Raw genomic sequence first — 19,642 nt, 5'->3', positions numbered from 1 at the left:
CACCATCAGAGATACATTTGATGGGGATGCAAGAGCGCGCCTTCTTGGTGGCTGCTCCCAGGCTGTGGAACTCCTTGCAAGGGAGGCTAGGTTGGCCCCTTCTCTGTTGTCCTTCTGCCGGGCAAAGATGTTTTTATTCAGGCAGGCCTTTGGCATATAAGCTGGTCTGTTGCTGAGTTGGTTTTTAATTGGTCGGATGCTATTTTTATTATTATTGTGTTTTCCATTTATTTGATTTATCTTGTTTTTTAACTAAGATTTTGTTTTTAATCTGGATTTTATCATTAGCCGTCTTGAGCAATTAATAATAATAATATTTCCTAACTATTTGCTCCCAGCAGCCAATTATTCTGGGATACTAAACAGCAATCTCCCTCACAAAATAATAGTCAGTGTGGCACCATTATTCATAATATGCCAATACATCTGCATGGCAGATACTTTAATGCTGAAAAATTAACTCAGCATGAGTGGAAGGGTCACTTCAAAATTAGAGAAGCAATGCTGTTTTTGGACTGGCCATAGGAGATGAAACTATCTGGGGATGGAGGATAACTGGATAACTCTGCAACACCTGCCTATCCAATGAGCTGAAAGTGAGACTGAGAAATTCAACAAAGAGCTCTGGAAGCCATCCTGGTTTCTCTTCCTCCCCATCTGGTGGCTTGATGATGTAATTAATTGCATTTATTGCATCGATTCTGGCAGGATTAAGCAATTCTGTGTCCAAGCTCCAACTCCACCCAGCCCAACACAGCTCATCTATTAATTTATCTGCTTGGTCTGTTTTGAGTCAGAAGTGCTGCCATGATAGTATCGTTGTCCGTTAAATAAACGAGGCCTTCCTTGCAACATCTGTGCATCTGGAAGGATAACAGAAAGCCTGGTCTGTGGCCACAATGCAGTTCTATAACAAATGCCACTGAGACAGATTTAAGATTTCAGTTATGGAGGGGATTTGTAAAGTCAAAAGGGTCTAGCACAGCTGTCTGTACTAGAAACAATTCAAAGTTGTGGTGAGATCCTAAAAACTCAGACCAATAACAGTCTGAGTGGAAGGGTCACTTCAGGGCATCACAGCTCAGATGGGTATTCAAAAATCTCTAAACTGGAATGTAAAGTGAAGACAGTCTTTAACATTTTACAAGCAGGGAGGCTGGCCTGAATGCACCCTGACAGCATTCAACACAAAGATGCCTTTTCCTATGCCCAGGTGAGCTCTGAAAAAACATTTCTGGAGATTTTCAGTGTGGTTCAGTTTCTGAACCAGGGAGAAACCAACTGCAGAGTTTGGATCTTGGTTAGCTCCTGCGAGATCTCTAACACACATCTCTGTCCTCCGGTCCCTGAAGCAGTTTTTTTCTTTAAATGTTTGTGATCGTTTAAAATACAAAATCTTTCCATGACACCTTCCTTTTCTCCTTCATCATTGGACTTGCTGGCATGTATGTATGTATGCACAGTGGTGGCTCTTAACGACAACAGAATGAGAAGAGCATTGGAGTATTACCAAGAGTTTCATGGAATCGGCATCGGTCAGTCAGGGACACACGAAGCAAGATAAGCTGAGCGTAGCATACCTTTAAAATCTGGTTTTCAGCACTTGAAAGGTACATACTTCCAGGTGGGGTGGGGGGAATAGAACTGAATGTCACCAAACTGGCAGGAGCTGCTTAACCAATGAAAGAGGCTTGTTTCCCTCCCCTGTCCAGGCTCCCTGCTGCTACTACATTATAGATTTGTTGTTGTTTATTCGGTCAGTCGCTTCCGACTCTTCATGACTTCATGGACCAGCCCACGCCAGAGTTTCCTGTCGGCTGTCGCCACCCCCAGCTCCCCCAAGGTCGAGTCCGTCTCCTCCAGAATATCATCCATCCATCTTGCCCTTGGTTGACCCCTCTTCCTTTTGCCTTCCACTTTCCCTATCATCAGCAACTTCTCCAGGGTATCCTGTCTTCTCATTATGTGGCCAAAGTACTTCAGTTTTGCCTTTAATATCATTCCCTCAAGCGAGCAGTCTGGCTTTATTTCCTGGAGTATGGACTGTTTTGATCTTCTTGCAGTCCAAGGCACTCTCAGAATTTTCCTCCACCATATCTATCTATATCTACATTATAGATAGAGAATAACTAATTCTCCCCATGAATGAAGATTTCCTTGAAGAAGCCAAAATCCCCAGTTCTCCAGTGCAGCATCTGAAGGCTCCCCATGAGAGCTTCCCCCACCCCAATTTCACTGTATTCCAGCAATCTGCTGTGGAGTAATTTCTCCCACCCCATTTTCCCCCATGTGTGCACTTTTGCCTATTGCTCCCCCCCCCTTTTCCCCCTTTCTCCTTCTCCGTCTTGCAATGAGAAGCTTCTGAAAGATCAAAAGATCATTGTTGTGATAAAGCAATGAAGCAGAGAAGGGACTTTACATAACAAGGGAGAAACGACTTTACATCAGAGAAACTGCAGGACATCAAAGAAGCACAACATCACAATAGAGATTTAAGAGAGCAACTGAGAAGAGAAAGAGCGCTTCGGGTGAGTTACTAAAGTTAGCCTTTAACCCTTTCACTGCAGGGGAGCGAGATTTATTTCTTACTTCTGAGTAGACATGCACAGAAGGGGGGATATGTTAAAGATTAAAAGCAGGCTACCTAAGATGAATGAGTGTTCCCACTACTGCGGTAATGTAAGGGGTCACTGCTGCGCTCCTGGGGATTTTCTCAATGGGAAAAACAACTTCCATTAGGGAAACAAGAGGGAATGGGGTATCCCACCACCTTGACCACATCACTGCCAGGTCATAGAGGGCTGCCCAGGATTTAATGTGGTGGTGGTGGGGGACATGGCACACTGTGGTAAACCTGCCAGGGAGCCGCTTTCAGTACAAAAAGTCAGAGTAAAAGGCATTTCAGAAAATGGGGCTTGTCAAGAGGGAAGCAGCTGGTTGGCAGTGGATTGGTGACGATGTCATCTGTTGCGAAGGAACTCAAACTGCTCTTAATTTCTCACTAAATCGCTCGTGAAGACAGTCCCCAGGTTTCTTATCACTGCTACCACATGTTTGCTTGCCAGGCAGGGAGCCAGAGAGCAAGTAGGCACCAGCATCTTCTGCTCCTCCTTCATAACATCACCACCATTGTCTGGGCCAGAGTGAGAAGCAGATGAACAAGGGTGCAGGGGCTCTTTTCAGTGGACTCTCTACTAGGGTGTGGGCCCTTGGCAGCTGCCCAACTGTGCTGACCCTTGAAGCCTGCCCTATGTATGGATATGTCAAGTTATGAAGCCACTGGCAAGGTAAACGACCCACTCTGACTGCTGTTAAAATGTAATGTCTGCCTTTGTACCCTTTAACATTTGACTGGTTTTCCATGTTCTGTCCTATATATAAGGCAGCATAAGGCTGCCTTATATCGAGTCAGACCATGGGTCCATCTAGCTCAGTATTGTCTAACACTGACTGGCAGCGGCTCTCCAGGGTCTCAGACAAGGGTCTTTCCCAGCCCAAATGTTGGGATTGAATCTGCACGCAAACATGCACTGTACCACTGTCAGGCGCGCCCTTGCTGCCTTCTGGAATCCTCACATAGCCAGAATCAACACACAGAGGATAGGGCTCTTTTCCAGGGCTTTATTTCCATTCAACCTAATGACGCTTACAGATGCTAACTGCATGAGCCTAATGAGGGAAACTTTAGAGAGCTGCCTACCAGAGGTTTCTAACCTTAGTGAAATCAGTTGATCTCCGTTTGGAGGGCAGAGGCGGGATGCCTCTGGATTTAAGGGCTAGGAGGCGAAAGTCCGCCCCTTTCCCGTGGGGCATCGGGGCGCAGCTATTGATGTCGTGCCAAGCGGGCTGAGCGCCTCCTCTCAGCGCCCTCCTTCTCCTGCTTGTTCTTTCGCTAGCGCCTAGCGTCCCGAAGCTCCAGTTGTTCCTCCCCCTGCCTGCCAGGGTCGCTACCACTCTCATGAATGTGAGCAGGGAGGGACTCTCCCTCCAGCGGCACCTCTGAACAGCACACAGGTTCCTCTCCCACGGTTTCTCTTCTCTTCCTCAGAATCAGAACTGCTTTGGGGCTCTATGGGCTCCGATCCAACCCTGACATCCACCACTTTGCCATAGCCACTTGTGGTATAAACATCACACAAGAAGGGCATCAGATTAGCATGGATGAACGTCCTCTATTTGTGGTGTCCTGCACAAGGAGCATGCTGCCAAAGGGGGAATGAACTGTATGTACCCCTGCCTCTTTCGCAACACACGATCTAATGATCTAACTCACTTCAATGCCAATGGCCGCCTTGCATGCATGTACACACAGGTCAAGCCCTGTTCTGCACACAAGAGTGGCTGTATGTTCCAGTCAAGGGTGCAGCCTGCAGCAAACACAAGGGCCTTTTCTATTCCAAATATCAGTGGCCCCAGTCACAGGAAATGCCCCACATCAAACAGCACCAGCCCTGCTTATGTCAACACAGCTGAGAGATCGGAAAGGACGATGTTTAATGGAAGCAGTTGCCCTCAACTCTTGAACTAAAAATTGGCAGCTGTGAAAGTAAATAAACCTAATCTCTGAAGCGGCGGCTTTCCAGCTATGAGTTCTAGGTTGAACAGGCAGTGGACTGCAGCAATAGCACTCCTCACTGCCAGCTAGGGATCTACGAATTGCGTAAAGTCTGTTCTGTCTGTGTTCCATGGATTGCCTGGTGCCTTTTGTTCCATTGTCGACAGAATCGGATTTTTTTTTTTGTTTCCGAATTTACGCAAATCCGCACATGCAAAAATGCGCAACTTCTCCCCAAATGTGCATTTTCATGCTTTAGCCTATGAGGGAAATGTGCATTTTTGCCTGTTGTTTTTTTTGGCATATTTTTCTATGACAAAATTTGCACAAAATTTGGGAAAGTTAGAAAAAAAGGTCTGCAAGTCTGTGGAGACTGCCTGACAGGGGGAAAGCTGGTCCGCTGCAGAATCCATGGGTTGGATTCATTAAAATCTGAACTCATTTGATTCCATTGCTGATTTCCTTGATGTCCCTACTACCAGCCTTAATCTCCATAATCAGAAAACAATAAATCAAGTGTAAAGCCAAGTACAGATATTCTGAACTGCTCTGCAACTTTTCTTTGGACCACATGAATGGAGTTCACAGACCACCAAGTGATGAATGGACCATAGTTTGAGACTGCCTGGCCTAGCTGAAGATCTAGCATTTGTGGGCCATTTAAGATGTTACAAGACTCAGGAATGTTAAGCTTTCAAGTAGAACATTCTAGGAAAGGTAAGGATGAGGAAGGAATATTTCTCCCTCCTTCACCATCCAGAAGGAACTGGGTGATGTGAACCTTTAAGCTCAGCTAACTTGGATGGTTCCACCAAGATCAAGAGGCCAATGCAGATACTGCTTGCACCAGTCCCTGGAGAGGAGAAATGTGAGTTTCCTCTTAGCAGGATACCTGCATTGATTGAAAAAACCCACATCGCTTGTGCAACAACCTAAGATGCAAACTGGTCCTCAAAACGGCACCTTGAAATGCTTCCTTGACTACTGCATCAACAAATGAGTAACAGCTATGACCTTATTGTGTTATAAACTGATGGTCTTCAAATGCCCTGGAAATAGACTTTCCAACAGCATCCCAAAATATATTGGAAAGCAAGCAGCTGCACAGTTGCCCCCAAAATTTGGGGACTGAGTTTTGGAAGAGGTGGTGAGGCCTCCACATAAAATGGAACCATCCCCATGTATGCCACGCCTGAACTCCTTGGAGGAAGGGTGGGGATACTAATGCGATTAAGCAATAAGATCTATTATATAGCAAGACTGATGACAGGTAAACTGAAGCTCAACACCCAGTGGGGAAGGGACTCCAGACAATGCAGCAGTTGAGGCAGGGCTATTGTCTTAACAAGCCTATTACAAGCCCTGAACAGTTTGCCTGTGGCTTTGGTACCACTCTCCTCCTAACCACGCACTCACTAAAATATGGGCAGTCTGATTCTCATACTTAGCTGAAAGTGATTTAATCTTAAATATCCTCATGGGGTCTTTCATTTCTATATTGGACTTCATGTGCCACTGCAAAGCTATTATACTGTCCAGTTTATACCACAATTGCTTGGCTTCATACTTTTAAGACTTTTCCATGGATAGTGCAGGATATAGCTTATTCATATAGACACAATAACTCGCTTATAGTGATTTAAAGCAAATATGTCTTCTCTTTTTCTTTTTTACCATGGGTAGAAGGAGCTCTAAAGAAAAATTAGATGACTTTGGTATAGATTAGGGGTGGGCAACTTAGAGAGAAATAGAAGCAGAAGACAGACATATATAGTAAAAATGAAAAGTGGTTCCCATGTAGCAGGTTGGGGGATAAAGGTGGACTGGAAAGCATGAAGAGTACTTCTTTGGAAAAGAGATTCTAATGTCTCAAGAAAATATCACTCATCATTTTCTTTGGTCTGCAGGGAAACCCACGAGAGGCATCGACATACCTGAAAAGCATGGTCAGCATAGCCGAGGTCCAACTGGCGACAAACTACCATGGCTTCCATTATGCCCCACTTGTTACTACAGATGGTGCCCCACACGAGTGTGCCATTGTGCTTCCGGAGCATTTCCACACGGCCTTCATAAGGTGTGCGGCCACCACTCAATCGTATCTGCAGATGATAAAAGAGAAAAAGAGAGATATCATGTTGCAGCTGCTGTCAACAAACCAGCCTCCTTCGATGTAAAAGCAGAAAGAAGCAAGATGCATTTTCTGTTCAAATATGTTATTGCGGGGGTTCTGGACAATGAGGCACTCAAAACCAAGCTGCAGTAACTGGCCTTACAACAGCAAGAGTCTTACAGCACAATCCTATGCATGTTTACTCGAGAAGTAAATCCTATTGCGTTCAATGGGCCTTACACCCAAGTGAATGCTACAAAGAGCTCTCAGATGGGGAAAGAAACAGTGTAACAAGAACAGTCCCCAGAAAGTCAACTTATTAAAGGTCTGTGACAGGGGCATCGTGAGAGGAGGCTCACCTGGGCACGGGCCCCGGATCTTTTTTGAGCTGTCCTAATTGCCTTTTTTTTTTTTTTAACATTTTCCTACTGACTTGCATTGGAAAACAAAAATGGCCATAACTTTTTGAGTTTGTATGATAAATACATGTAATTTGGAGGCTTGGTAGCCCCCATGCAGCTAAGTGAATATGCCAAATGTCAGGCGGTTAGGTCAAGTGGGTTTTGTGCTCATCACAGGTAAAATTTGCTTTTTCCAAGAAAATCTGTCAAAGCAAAGAGCTATAATTTTTATTGTGCTTCCACATAAATTCATGGAATTTGGAGACCTGGCAGGCCCTATGGAGCTGACTGAACCTACAAATTTCAGACAGTTAGGTGCAGTGGCTTTTGTGCTAGCCACGCGTAAAGTCTCATTTTTTCAAAGTCTAAAACAAAAAGTAAAAACTGTCAAGCCACCCAGGGGATTAGAGATCCTAATCAGAAGGTGTTTAACGTGACCATTAGGAGGTCACTATCCCGAATCTCTGGTGTAGGGTTTTTTTGAGATGCAAAAAACCTCTCCCCTCCTACTTTTCTGCTCTTACATGCCCACTGTTGGGAGCTTGCCTGCAATGACATTTTGAAGAGGTAGATAGAGCTCCAAGGTGAAATACTGGTATTTCACACAGCATCAGATTTTACTGCCCCAAACTGGAACCTTTGACTTCTGCAGAAGTTTAGTAGCTTCAGTACAACAAAGGATCCAATCAGCCTCCACAAACTTCTTTCTCCCCCTCCACTTTAATTTCTCCTAAATAGCTGTAGGACTCAAATAATCCCAAAGGGAGGGTTAGGACTATGTGGCGTCATGATCGAGAAACTGCTGGGGCTTTCAAATAGGTTCTACAGTTTTAAAAAAGCTAGAAAAAGCCCTCAGCCACCTCACCTCATAAAGTTCATTTAAGTACGTGCAATCTTTACAAACCTTCCACAGCCTCCTAAATTCCTCTGAAGTACTACCTCTCTGAAAGGAGCCACTTGGCTTAGAGAATTCTCTCTGCCTCCCACCCCCACGCACATTTTCAATCACCATTCTTCTTTTCTTCTTCCCTCCCCTATCTTGTTCTTTCTTTCTCTTCTTTATTCCGCCCAGAGTGTATCTTGGGGAATTCTTAATGAGAATTCTCTTTGGCGGGCAAGAGAAGTTCTGAACTGTATTTGACTTTATACAAACAGACAAGAGGGTTGGTTTTTCTCCTTCTCACTCAAGCCTTTGAGAAAAGTGGGTTCACATGGTCACAGCGAAACAAATATTGGGCTGTTTTGTTTGTCAGTTGCTATTATCCAGCAATAGGAAGGGCTGTAGCTCAGCGGTAGAGCACATGCTTGGCATGCAGAAGGTCCCAGGTTCAATCCCCAGCATCTCCAGGTAGGGCTACGAAAGAATCCTGCCTGAAACTTTGGAGAGCTTCTGCTGCCGGTCAGTATCAACAATTCTGTGCTAGATGGACCCAGGGTCTGACTCAGTATAAGGCAGCTTCCTATGTTCCTATGAACAGAAAGCTTTAATTTAAAAAATAGGAGTTTTTGGCTTGTTTTTTAAGTGGAGGGGATATAAATATTGCTAATTTATGCAATCCTATGTATGCCTACTGAGAAGTCCCATTATGTTTAATGAGGCTTACCCTCAGGAAAGTGTGCATAGGTTTGCAGCACAAGTTACTTTTGCAGAGAGGTTTGCATATTGACATTCTGCATGTTTACTCAGAAATAAGTCCTGAGTTGTGAGAATGGTACTGCAAGCTTAATACAGTGCCTACGCAATTCCGTCTAATTAATTGACTACCCTTTCAGCTCAATCTTCTGTATGTTTTGTCATTTGTGGGTTTGGGTTTTTTTTGCATGAACTCTAGCTTCAGTGGTGAGGGAAAGGCACCTAGTACATGCTCAGAGTTTCTCCATAACTGAGCCCTAGTTTTGAAAACAGACTCACTGGCTGAATCCTGGTGAAGTCTTGGCACAAATGAAGTTATGGGGAGGAAGATACAATGAGAGTTTGTGCATAACAAGGAGGGGGTAGAGGAGAGTTGCACAAAACAAGACATTTGTTTTTATGAAGAGATGCTGGAGGATGGTAGGATGCAGAGGGATGGTTGCATGAAGGGGAATAGAATTGGTAGGGGGAGAATGTAAGTGCTCAGTGGTGAAAGAAAAACATTCTGCACATGCTCAGAGGCATTCTCTATTTAAGAACATAAGAAGAACCATGCTGCAACAGACCAAGGTCCATCTAGTCCAGCATTCTGTTCACACAGTGGCCAACCAGATGCCCATTGGAAACCCACAAGCAGGACATGAGTGCAATAGCACCTTCCCACCCATGTTCCCCTGCTGCTAACATTGGTGAAATATAAATAAATTCTAGTAATTCTAAGTTAGAATGCATGTAAATCCTTCAGAAACTTTGCAGGTTTCTTGCCTGGGGGACACCTCTAATGACCTGCATTTTCATACAAATTTACCCAAAAACTGTTGGGGAAGGGGTGAATGGAAAGGAAAGCAAATCACGCCCTCCCCCAAATTGGAGAACTCCCCTTCCACATGAACTGCTGCACCTATCCTTCTGAAACTTTGCTGGTTTCTTACTTAGGGACAATTCTAGGCTGTCTGTAATTTTCAGAACAATGGTCCACAAGGAACATAGGGAGATAAGTATGTCCTCTTTTGGAGACCTCAAAATGTCAAGGCTACCCTTGCACAAAAACCCTTGGGGCTATCATTCTGAAATTTGGCAGACACGATCTCCTCTGATAGGACAATGAATCCAGGGGAATGAATCCTGAAAATTTTATCCACTTCTTCCAAGTAATAAAAATGTTATTGGCAGTTGCCTTTAAATGAAAATAAAAATACAAACCCTGCACCTATTTTTTTTTCTGACATTGGGCATGTGTAATCTCCTTCTAGGGGGCTACTATGCCTGAAATTATCATCCAGTTCTGACCAAGAGAAAAAAGTTACTTTTTTTTCTAATTTCCCATGGTAGTCAACAGGAAGCATAAAGACTCGTTTCCAAATATTGCCTCAGGTTTGGTGCTGAGCTGAAATGGTCCGACTACGAATTGGCCCAAGCAGAAGCAGGATGTTTTCCAAAACGCTGAATTGGGGTCTGAGTTGAAGTGGGGTGGGGGATCAGTGCACACTTCTTGTTTATGTATGCATGTAATCTATATACACACACAAGCACACCGCATGCACCCCCCCACACACACACATATTAGACATGCACTTAGACACATACATACATACATACATATATATATATATAATATGCGCACATTTTTGTTATGAACCTGCCTGGATCTTTTAAGAACCTAGCAACGTCCCTGGTCTGTGATATCTGGCTGGCCTGTGTTTTTCCCAGCAACCAACATAGTTGTGGAACTGTTGCCTCTGGATGACTTGGAAGTAGGGACAGATCTGCCAGTTTTGGTTTCTCTCAGTTTCTCATTTTTCCAGTTGCATGTTCCCTTCTGTCTTGGTTTTTCACCAGTTTGAGTTGTTGTTTTTTAAGTCATCATGAAAATGCATATGCATTTTCATGCACATTTTGCCAAATATATACCTTTTTGTAAACTATTTTATATTATATTATATTATATTATTTATTTATTATTGCACTTATATCCCGCCTTTTTTCCTCTTGCAAAGAACCCAAGGCGGCTTACATTATCCTTCTCCTCTCCATTTTATCCTCACAACAACAACCCTGTGAGGTTGGTTGGGCTGAGAGTGTGTGACTGGCCCAAAGTCACCCAGTGAGCTTCCATGGCTGACTGGGGACTAGAACCCGGATCTCCCAGCTCCCAGTCCAACACTCTTGCCACTACACCACACTGGCTCTCTGATAAACACAATGTTTAACAAGCAATTTCTTCTAATATCATGCAGTTCATCGTTTTCACTAATAGATGCATAATATGCACTTTTCCCCAATAAGATGTATTTTGGGATGCTTTTTTAAGATTGGAGAACAGCATTATGAAATTTGGAGAAGCGCAAACACCAAAGGATAACTGCCTTTCAGTTCGCAGATTGTCTCGGGAAGTGCCATTTAGTTCACATTAAAATCAGTGAAGGCTGGTGGCTCTGATTTAGGTGGGTCTGTGAATCCATTCTGGGTTACAGTCAGAACCAGCCAGAACTCTAAAGGGGCTATCCAAGGTGCTGAAACCTATCCCCAAAATAGATTCAGCACATTGGACAGCTCCTTTGGAGTTCTGGCTGGTTCTGACTGAAACCAGGAGTGGAATGTGAACTGAACAAATGTGAACCAAACAAATTTCTCCTCTGTCCCTGCTTGGTTTTAAAAGGCTGAATGGCATGAGGACTGTCATGTTTACGTAGCCATGCAGAACTATAGTCCAGTGGTGCAGCTAGCAGGGCCAGCCCTCCCATTAGGCAGAGTGAGGCAACCGCCTCAGGCGGCAAATGCTGGAGGGGGCAGCAGTGGCAGAACCCCAACCATTCCCCCTGAGCCCCTTGGGGTATTGTCCCACACATCCCTAAACTCAGGTACAGTGGAGGATGCAGTTCCATTACTGGAGTTAAAATAAGATTCAATGACCAGTTGAGTTGGCTTCTGGATGTGGAATGGAAAGGGACCATGTTGTCCTTTACCTCAAGCACCAAAACATCTTGGCAGCTAGGACTGGACCTTGGCACCAAAGCCCCGCCCCCGCCCCCAATGATCACCCAGGGAGTGGAAGGTGAGCAAGCAGAGAGGAAGGAGTTTGCAGAAGCAAACTCCATTTTATTCCTGTAGTCATGATGGTGCTATGATTTAAGTGAGTTTAAAATACAAAACTGCACATGCTCAAACTATTTTTAAAAATTATTATTCAGGGTAGGCAAACTGGCTTGGGGTTATTATTGTTTTCATATATCAGGAATGTAGAAACAGTTGTAAAGCATGGAATGGCGGCTGTGGTGTACGTGTTTGTGAGAAGAGAAATGTTAGTTGTATACTTCAGAATTGACGCAATACACAAGGCCACCTAAAAGCACACACGCACGCACACGCACGCACACACGCACACACACTCACCAGTGAGACCATTATGTCCAGGGTCTAAAATGACCAAGCTACATCACTAGACCAGGGCACAACACTGGGATGTATGAAAACATTCCAAGTCCAACTGTAGCCACTGTCCAGGATGGAGCTTCATCCACTTGGGAGACAGGGATGTGGAGAAGATTCACAGGTCCCTGAACAAACATGAAAGAGCCTTCCTGGTACTCTATACTTGCATGTCTGGGTTAGCAACTGATTTTGAATCTATACTGTATTCATCTTGTGCTGTCTTTTCTCCCTCTTCTCTGGCACATGAACATGATGCAACTCCAGTCTGGAAGCACCCCCAGCATTTTGGTAGTATTGTGGGGGTCCAAGGCATCCCAAAACAAGCGGAGACTTACTGAGTTTGTGATGGGCTGCCATTCGTCATTAATAGGTTGCATTCAGCCGAAAGGCTCACAAGATGTACGGGCCTGGAGTAGTGCAACTTTCTGGCACATGCTTTCTGGTATGGACCATATGGGACAGTCTGCATAGAACTGCTCTAGACGGGATCCTGCTTTGATGCATTAGGTGGACTTAATGGCCTCCTGACCTCTTCCAGGCCCTATGGCTATTTTATAATGGGCCCTTATGCTTTGTCAGAAGGGTCACAGGGTCAGATTACTGGGTGCTGCTTGAGTTTCTACTTCCCCTTGTCATCCCAAGGCCTTTTCCTCACTATGTGGGCAGCTTTTGAAAACTCCTCCCACCCTTTAATGCAGACACATATTCATTGGTGGTTAATTTGCCAGCAGCTGTATAGACTCAGCCAGCCACATGGGAATTTGGCTGCCATTTTGTGACCTTGGCAGGCACTGCCTCTAGACCAGGGGTCCCCAACCCCTGGGCCATGGACCGGTACCAGTCTGTGGCCTGTTAGGAACTGGGCCGTAGGTGAGCGGTGGGCGAGCGTCCCTGTTGTTCAAGTAATAGGCTACATAAATCTTTACGTAGCCTATTAATGCAAAGAACAGGGACACAAATGGCGTGGCGGGTGCCATTTGCATCCCTGTTCTTTGCAGTAATAGGCTACGTAAAGATTTACGTAGCCTATTACTTGAAGAACAGGGATGCAAATGGCGTCAGCTATGCCGGACACCATTTGTGTCTGCAGTCCGGGTGCAGTGGGTGGACAGCAGTGAATGGACCTGGACCAGCCGCCGCCAGGTAGGTTCTGTCCCGGGGGGATTTCGGGGGGTGGAGGGGGGGTAGTAATAATAATAGAAATAAAGTACAGAATAAATGTAATGCACTTACATTTAACCATCCCCCCTGGTCCGTGGAAAAATTGTCTTCCACGAAACCGGTCCCTGGTGCCAAAAAGGTTGGGGACTGCTGCTCTAGACTACAGCTGGACATCCCTTGATTGGTCTGTGGGCATGCCCCTTATCCTAACACATCAGTCTTAAGTTTAAGGAGATTCATTTACTTAACAGAAGCTGCAGAGCCCTTCTGGCTGAGGGTCCCAACAAAGAATATGTTGGTGTGGTCTATGCGAAAGCCATCCCTGGCACGAAGTATCGCATAGATAGCCACAAATGTTTAAATGTTATTTCAAGTTCCATATGAAAGAGAAACTGAGAGTTTTAATGCAACCATCGGTTGGAATCTTAGCGCTGATTATGAAGCACAAAAGTGGTAGAATGGCTAGGATGCTGCTCAAAATATGTGGTGCTCTCTGGGTCTAAAAGAACACAGATGTTAAAGTGAATGGAACAAGTGGAGTCTGGCCAAACAACAGGGATACAAATCTTGCAAGTTCAATAGACTGCTTGCCAATGATGATCCTGAGCCAGCATTTGAAGGTGACCTCAATCTGAAGATGGAAGAGCTCCTCCCACTCTCACTAAATCCAACACATATTCAGTAAGAGTTTTAAGAAGTAGCACAAAGTCTGATTCACAGGACCTTTTGGGGTCATGGCAGCTATTTGAAGAGGCTGCCTCTGTGTGTGTAGTACCAGAAGTAATTAAAAAACTTGAATTTCCTGGTGACATCTTGCACTGGGGAAAATTGAGTGGGAGTGGTTAACTGGTGAGTTAGGCACCACCTAAATACTAGAATTCCATCTCATATAACCCCTGGGTGAAGGCAGTTTTGTCACACCACCCCATGCACTACACAAACACATGCTAGAGAGCCTCATACAAGTACAAATGGCTTCCCAATTGCAAACATGTTGCACTATGGACCATGTGGCTGTTATCCATTCTGTCTTTTGCTTGACTCTACATTGGAGTCACTCATAATACTTTCACTCACTCTTTGCCACTACCATCCCTCCTATGGAGGTATAATAACAAATCCACAAAAACGTTCCCAAGTGCTCTTTGGACACACCACTCACCTCTTGGGAATATTTCCTTACCAACACAGTTGACTAGGGGAGGCTGGTGGCTCCGATGTCAGTGAGGTGATGAATCTGCTCCGGGTTTCAGTCAGAACCAGTCAGAACTCTAAAGCACCTTTAGAGGTGTTCTGCACCTTGGATAGCTCCTTTAGAGTTCTGATTAGTTCTGACTGAAACTGGGAGGAGATTCACTGCCCCACTGACATCAGAGCCATCAGCCACCACTGCAGTTGACACAAGTGAATTGTCTCCCATCAATATTCTTCTAGATTGGGAAAAAACAAAATAAAAAACACTTCAATATGGTTTCCAGAGGCTCCTGGAAGCACAAGTCCAGGAAAACCTGTGACCCTCCTCACTTAAAATTCCATGAATGAGGCAGGGCGATTGCACAACAAAAATCTTATCTGGAAGCACCCAGAATCAGTCTGAGGATGGGTCAGAGCTGGGGATCCTGAGGAGTTCTAAAATCTGATGGAGGAGCAGTGAACTTTGGAGTGTTAAGCTGTGAACCTCCACCTACGCTTCTCCTATTCATTTGTAAACAAAACACAAATATTACAAAACACCATTGGCCTCCAGTGACATCACTCTAATGGAAACTGAACCTGGGTAAGTTCTGGAACCTTTGAAACCTCTCACTATTTGGGAGAGTTGGGGTGCACACATAACAATATAATGAAGTTTGAAAAAGAAGCAAAATGGTTCTTTCATTATAGGCAAGACACCTCTGTTCCTCACCTGGTTTTGGAAACCCATAGCTGGAACATTACATCTCACACATGCATCTTCTTCATGGGTGCAACTGCTTAAATGCTTGCTGAATTTGCAGTCTGTGAAGGACTTTTCAGTACCTGTGCAATCTGCTTCATTGACATGAATGGGGCCCATACCTTTAAGGGAGAGAAACACATCTTCTCACTTTCCACAATAAATAAGTTCAGGAAATTTTGTATTTCATATATAATATTTCATAACTCTGGACATATCAAATCCCAAGATCCAAGAAATCTAGATAATTGTTGTGAACTGCCCAGAGAACTTAGGTTATTGGGTGGTATAGAAATGTAATAAATAATAAAATAAAATAAATATCAGCCCAGGAGAATTCCAGTTAGAAGATGTACGTTTTCTGCTAAGGCCTTTTATACAACTTTTGTTTTTTTACTGCTTGAGAAATTATTTCCAGTAGATGATTTTCTTTAATAAAAACGATGCCAGAAACAAAGGGCCAACTTTCCACTTCTCCAACATTTACAAACTTCAACTGGAGAACTGGAAGCAAATTGTGTTTTAACCAGCATTTTTGGCACATTTTGGCCCATGGGAACTTGCAATTGATCAAACTGTGACATTTCAGTGGGAACAAAGATACTTTTTCCAGGGCAATATGAAGAGACAGAAAAACAAATAATCTGAAATACAGGTGGTTGAGCATTCCAAGATTGTTTTGACCTCCCCAAGATACAATGCCACCTTGAGTGCCATTTTTTGGAAGAAAGGCAGGATATAACTAAAATTAAATAAATATACAAAACAATTTCCCAGGATGTTCCTGAGCTTGAAGAAGGATTGTGGGCTATTATAGGAGTACAAAATTATTTTGTTTTGTTCTTTGTTTTGTTTTTAGTGTAGAATGAAGTGTGCTTTCAATTTTAATATGGAAAAACAGTGACCTAATTATTCAAAGTTGGTTGCTTATTGAATCCCTTTTCTGAATAAATCAGTTACATCGTGGTCCTATGCATGCTTACTCAGATGTAAATCCCACTGTGTTCAAATGGATATGTAGAGGATTACAGCTTTAGTCTCTAAGGATACACAGCTCTTTATAGGCAATGAAACTGTTGAAATGTATGCTTTTTTGAGCAACAAATTATGCACCCTGAACAGCTTATGCAATCTACATCTCTTCCAAGGTCCTGTCCCCATTAGTGATTGACTTCTAGTTTTCTTTTCTAAGTATGAAAACTGGTGCGTTCATGAAAGCTAGTTCGGTATGTTTGTATAAGATCTTGCAATGGCCCCTATCCTGGCTATTGCCTAACCATTCCTCCTTCACACTCAAAGTGTTATTATTACAAGTGGGACCTGCAACAAAATGTTCAGGGTTTCAACCTATCAGCTGTGTCCTTTTCTAGGATACTCTATTCCATCTCTCCCCCCCCCCGCAACCAGTTTTCCATCCCTCCCACTGAACATTCTCAATAGTCATTGGGTTGTTTAGGTTTGTTTCCCCTCTCTTCATTTCCCCTGCCCTAAAGTTTTTGTTTTGCATTGTTGGGTTTACTCAAACAATTGTCGGGTTTACCCAAACCCAAAAGTTGGGTTTACCCAAACCTCCTAATAGTGTCCTCTTGTAGCTCAGTGCTAAAATCCATGCTTTGCATGTAAAATGTCAAAGGTTCAATCCCCAGCATTTCCAGGTAGGGCTGGAGAATAGAGACCGGCTAGAAACTTGGGAGAGCCTGACAGTCAGTGTAGATAATGCTGGATTAGGCGGACAAATAGTCTGATGTAGCCTACGCAGTGGAAGCTGGTGGATCCGATGAAGATAAGTCTATCAATGGCTACAGACCACAACGGGGCTGTGCTGCCTCCAGGTTCAGGGGCCTTGGAATGCTAGTTGCAATGGAACAACAGCAGGAGAGAGCCACTGACATCAAGGGGGCTTCCCAGGGATTGACCACTGTGGAAAACAGGATGCTGGACTAGATAACCTTTGTTCTGATCCAGCAGGGCTCTTTTCATGTTCTCAATAGAGGGAAAGAGGAGGACAACCAGTGACAAATTTGACAAAAACGTGAAAGACAGCCTGGTGGAGACATATTTGTGGTTAGTGCGGCCAGTTAGAAGATCAAACATGGGACCTTTTGCATGCAGAGCATGTGCTCCACCAGTCACCACAGCTCCTCTGAACTTGCTTTCAGTACCAGAACTGAGCTGAGCTCACAGTCCGTTCACACAAAAGCCCACTCCTGGTTATCCCAAGTCTCTTCATTTCAGCAGCCTAGTTTAGGTGGAAAAAGTCACTTTGTTGTTGCTCTTGTTAAACAGTTGGGAGTTAGAAACCCTTGCCAAGCTCTTGCAAATCACCCAAAGATCTACCAGAAGATCCAGATCTATCTTCTGCCCACCGCTGGCCTACTTTCTCCCAAACGATGCCCCTTTTCCATATCAAACACAAGCGGACAGTAACAAGCTTCTCTGGAGGTGGCATCTTCCGATGTATTGACTCTCGGGACAAATATTAGCTTGGGCATTTTGCCCTTAGCTGGAAATGCTTTCCTCAGTATTCTCTTATTTTTGTTAAAGGAAACTCAAAGCACCAAAGCAGCTGCTTAAAATTTCCAGGCTCTGGCTGTGTAATGTGGCAGCAGACAGCACGGCCTATTCCATCACGTTGCAGTCAAACTTTTTCATGTGATGCTGGCGCTTCCATAGCTATCGCCACAATTAAATACACATCAGAGTGCTCTGCGTGCCGTTTGGCTGGCAAGCTCGCATTTTTAAGATTCCAGAGAGTTGCAGCGTGTCTCATACTTGTAATTCATTTTCCTTTTCCTTCCCCCAAACCACACAGGTCTGGAGGCATTTCACCTTTTCATTTTGTTTTATGGTGTGGTTTTTCGGTTTGGTAGTGGATTTCCCCTCGCTTGCTGCAGGCTGTAGAAATAAAATCCTCAGGGATAATCTAAAGGTTTGGGGATAAGGAGCAGCCAGTTGGAATGAATACCTTAGATATCACCATCACCCGATTTAGGAAACCTAAACTTATAAGTAGCTCTGAATTATACAACATTCTCATCTTCCTTTTGTCTCTAAGTGAGTTTCCTATATGCCATCACACTGTAACACAACCTTCCCTAACCTGATGCACTCAAGATGTTTTGCACTTCAATTCCCATCAGCCCCAGCCAGCATAGCCAATGGTCAGGGATTCTGGTAGTTGTAGTCCAAAAACATCTGGAGGGCACCAGATTGGGGAAAGCTGTTCTAGCATGATCAAGGCATGGAACTCGTGTTTGCAGCAGATGAAGGGACGGATTTACAGAGATGGGGTGGGCGCAGGTTTTAAAGGATCCCATTGAATTCTGTGGTAGAAGGTAAATTACCTGTAACTGGGGGGTGGAGGAACTGATCTCAAGTGCACCCCTTTGCTTTCTCCCATATCAGTGAATGGCTGCCACTTATACCTAAGGGGGAAAATAAAGTGCTACATTCAAGGATAGGGCCGGCCCAAGGCATTTTGCTGCCTGAAGCAAAGGACAAGATGCTCCCCACCCCTCATTCCAAGTACAAAAGCCAAATGGACTGGCAGCTGAATCTTACTACAACACTGGTGATGGGAAAACATCTGCCACCGCTCCTGAGACTGCAGGCTAGTTTAGGGTGCTCAGGTTGTGTGGCATGCACATCTCTGTCCTCATATAGAGGGGGACAGCCAGGGGGCTCAGGAGGCACAGCAGGGGGACTGCTGCTGCTATCCCCAGCATCTGCTGCCTGAAGCAGCTTTCTCACTCTGCCTAACGGTACGGCCAGCCCTAATCAAGGAGAATGTTTTGGTGGGGGCAAAATCTGCCTACCTCCCTGACCCTGGATATCCCAGCCTTCGCGAACAGGGACCCCGTGGGAAGGTAGTGTCACCATCCTTCAAAGTCCTCTGAAGAAATCGAGGTCATTGAGAATATCTGTGGGTATGGACTGTAGTATTATTAGGTACGAAGAAGAAAACGGCCATAGAAAGCCACCTTACTCCAGGGCAGACTCTTGGTCTGTCTAAACTGGTATTGTCTAGTCTGACTGGCAGAGGGCCCTGATCCCTTTACCTGGAGGTGCCAGGAATTGAACCTGGGACCTTCTGCTTGCCAAGCATGTACTGATATCTTTATCCTCCCAGGCCCCCTGACCCTCTCAAACAGCTCCTCCATTGTAAGCATGCTTACCTTGCCCAAGCCGTGCACCCATAATAGCCTCCTTGGCGGTTCCAAAGCCCAGCTCTCGGCAGACCACACTGGCTGAAATGAGGTTCCACTGGTCGTCGCAAACAGTTCCCCATTCCCCGTTCATCAGCACTTCAACACGACCTTCCCCGACCTTGGCTCCCCCCTTTAACCTCACCAGTGGTTGCTGAAAAAGAAAGACCCATGGGGGGAAAATGTTTATAACTTAGGAAAGTCAC

General features: G+C 44.6%; 1 protein-coding gene across 1 annotated transcript in view; it reads right to left on the bottom strand.

Annotated features, from left to right (window-relative positions):
• Window positions 1-19,642, bottom strand: part of LOXL2 (lysyl oxidase like 2) — a 123,215-nt gene that overhangs the window by 22,621 nt on the left and 80,952 nt on the right. Inside the window, exons 6-8 of the mRNA XM_084803972.1 lie at window positions 19,407-19,590; window positions 15,202-15,353; window positions 6,490-6,657 (exon numbers count right to left, since the gene is read on the bottom strand). Of these exons, the coding sequence (XP_084660098.1) occupies window positions 6,490-6,657; window positions 15,202-15,353; window positions 19,407-19,590 (504 nt within the window). The remainder of the gene's footprint in view (window positions 1-6,489; window positions 6,658-15,201; window positions 15,354-19,406; window positions 19,591-19,642) is intronic.

This window comes from Heloderma suspectum, chromosome 6 (genome assembly GCF_057233095.1).
Source record: "Heloderma suspectum isolate Gila_16-S chromosome 6, 16-S_ref, whole genome shotgun sequence".
Lineage (NCBI taxonomy): Eukaryota > Metazoa > Chordata > Lepidosauria > Squamata > Helodermatidae > Heloderma > Heloderma suspectum.
Note: the sequence above shows the minus strand (reverse complement) of the source record. Positions and strands in the feature narration are given on the sequence as shown.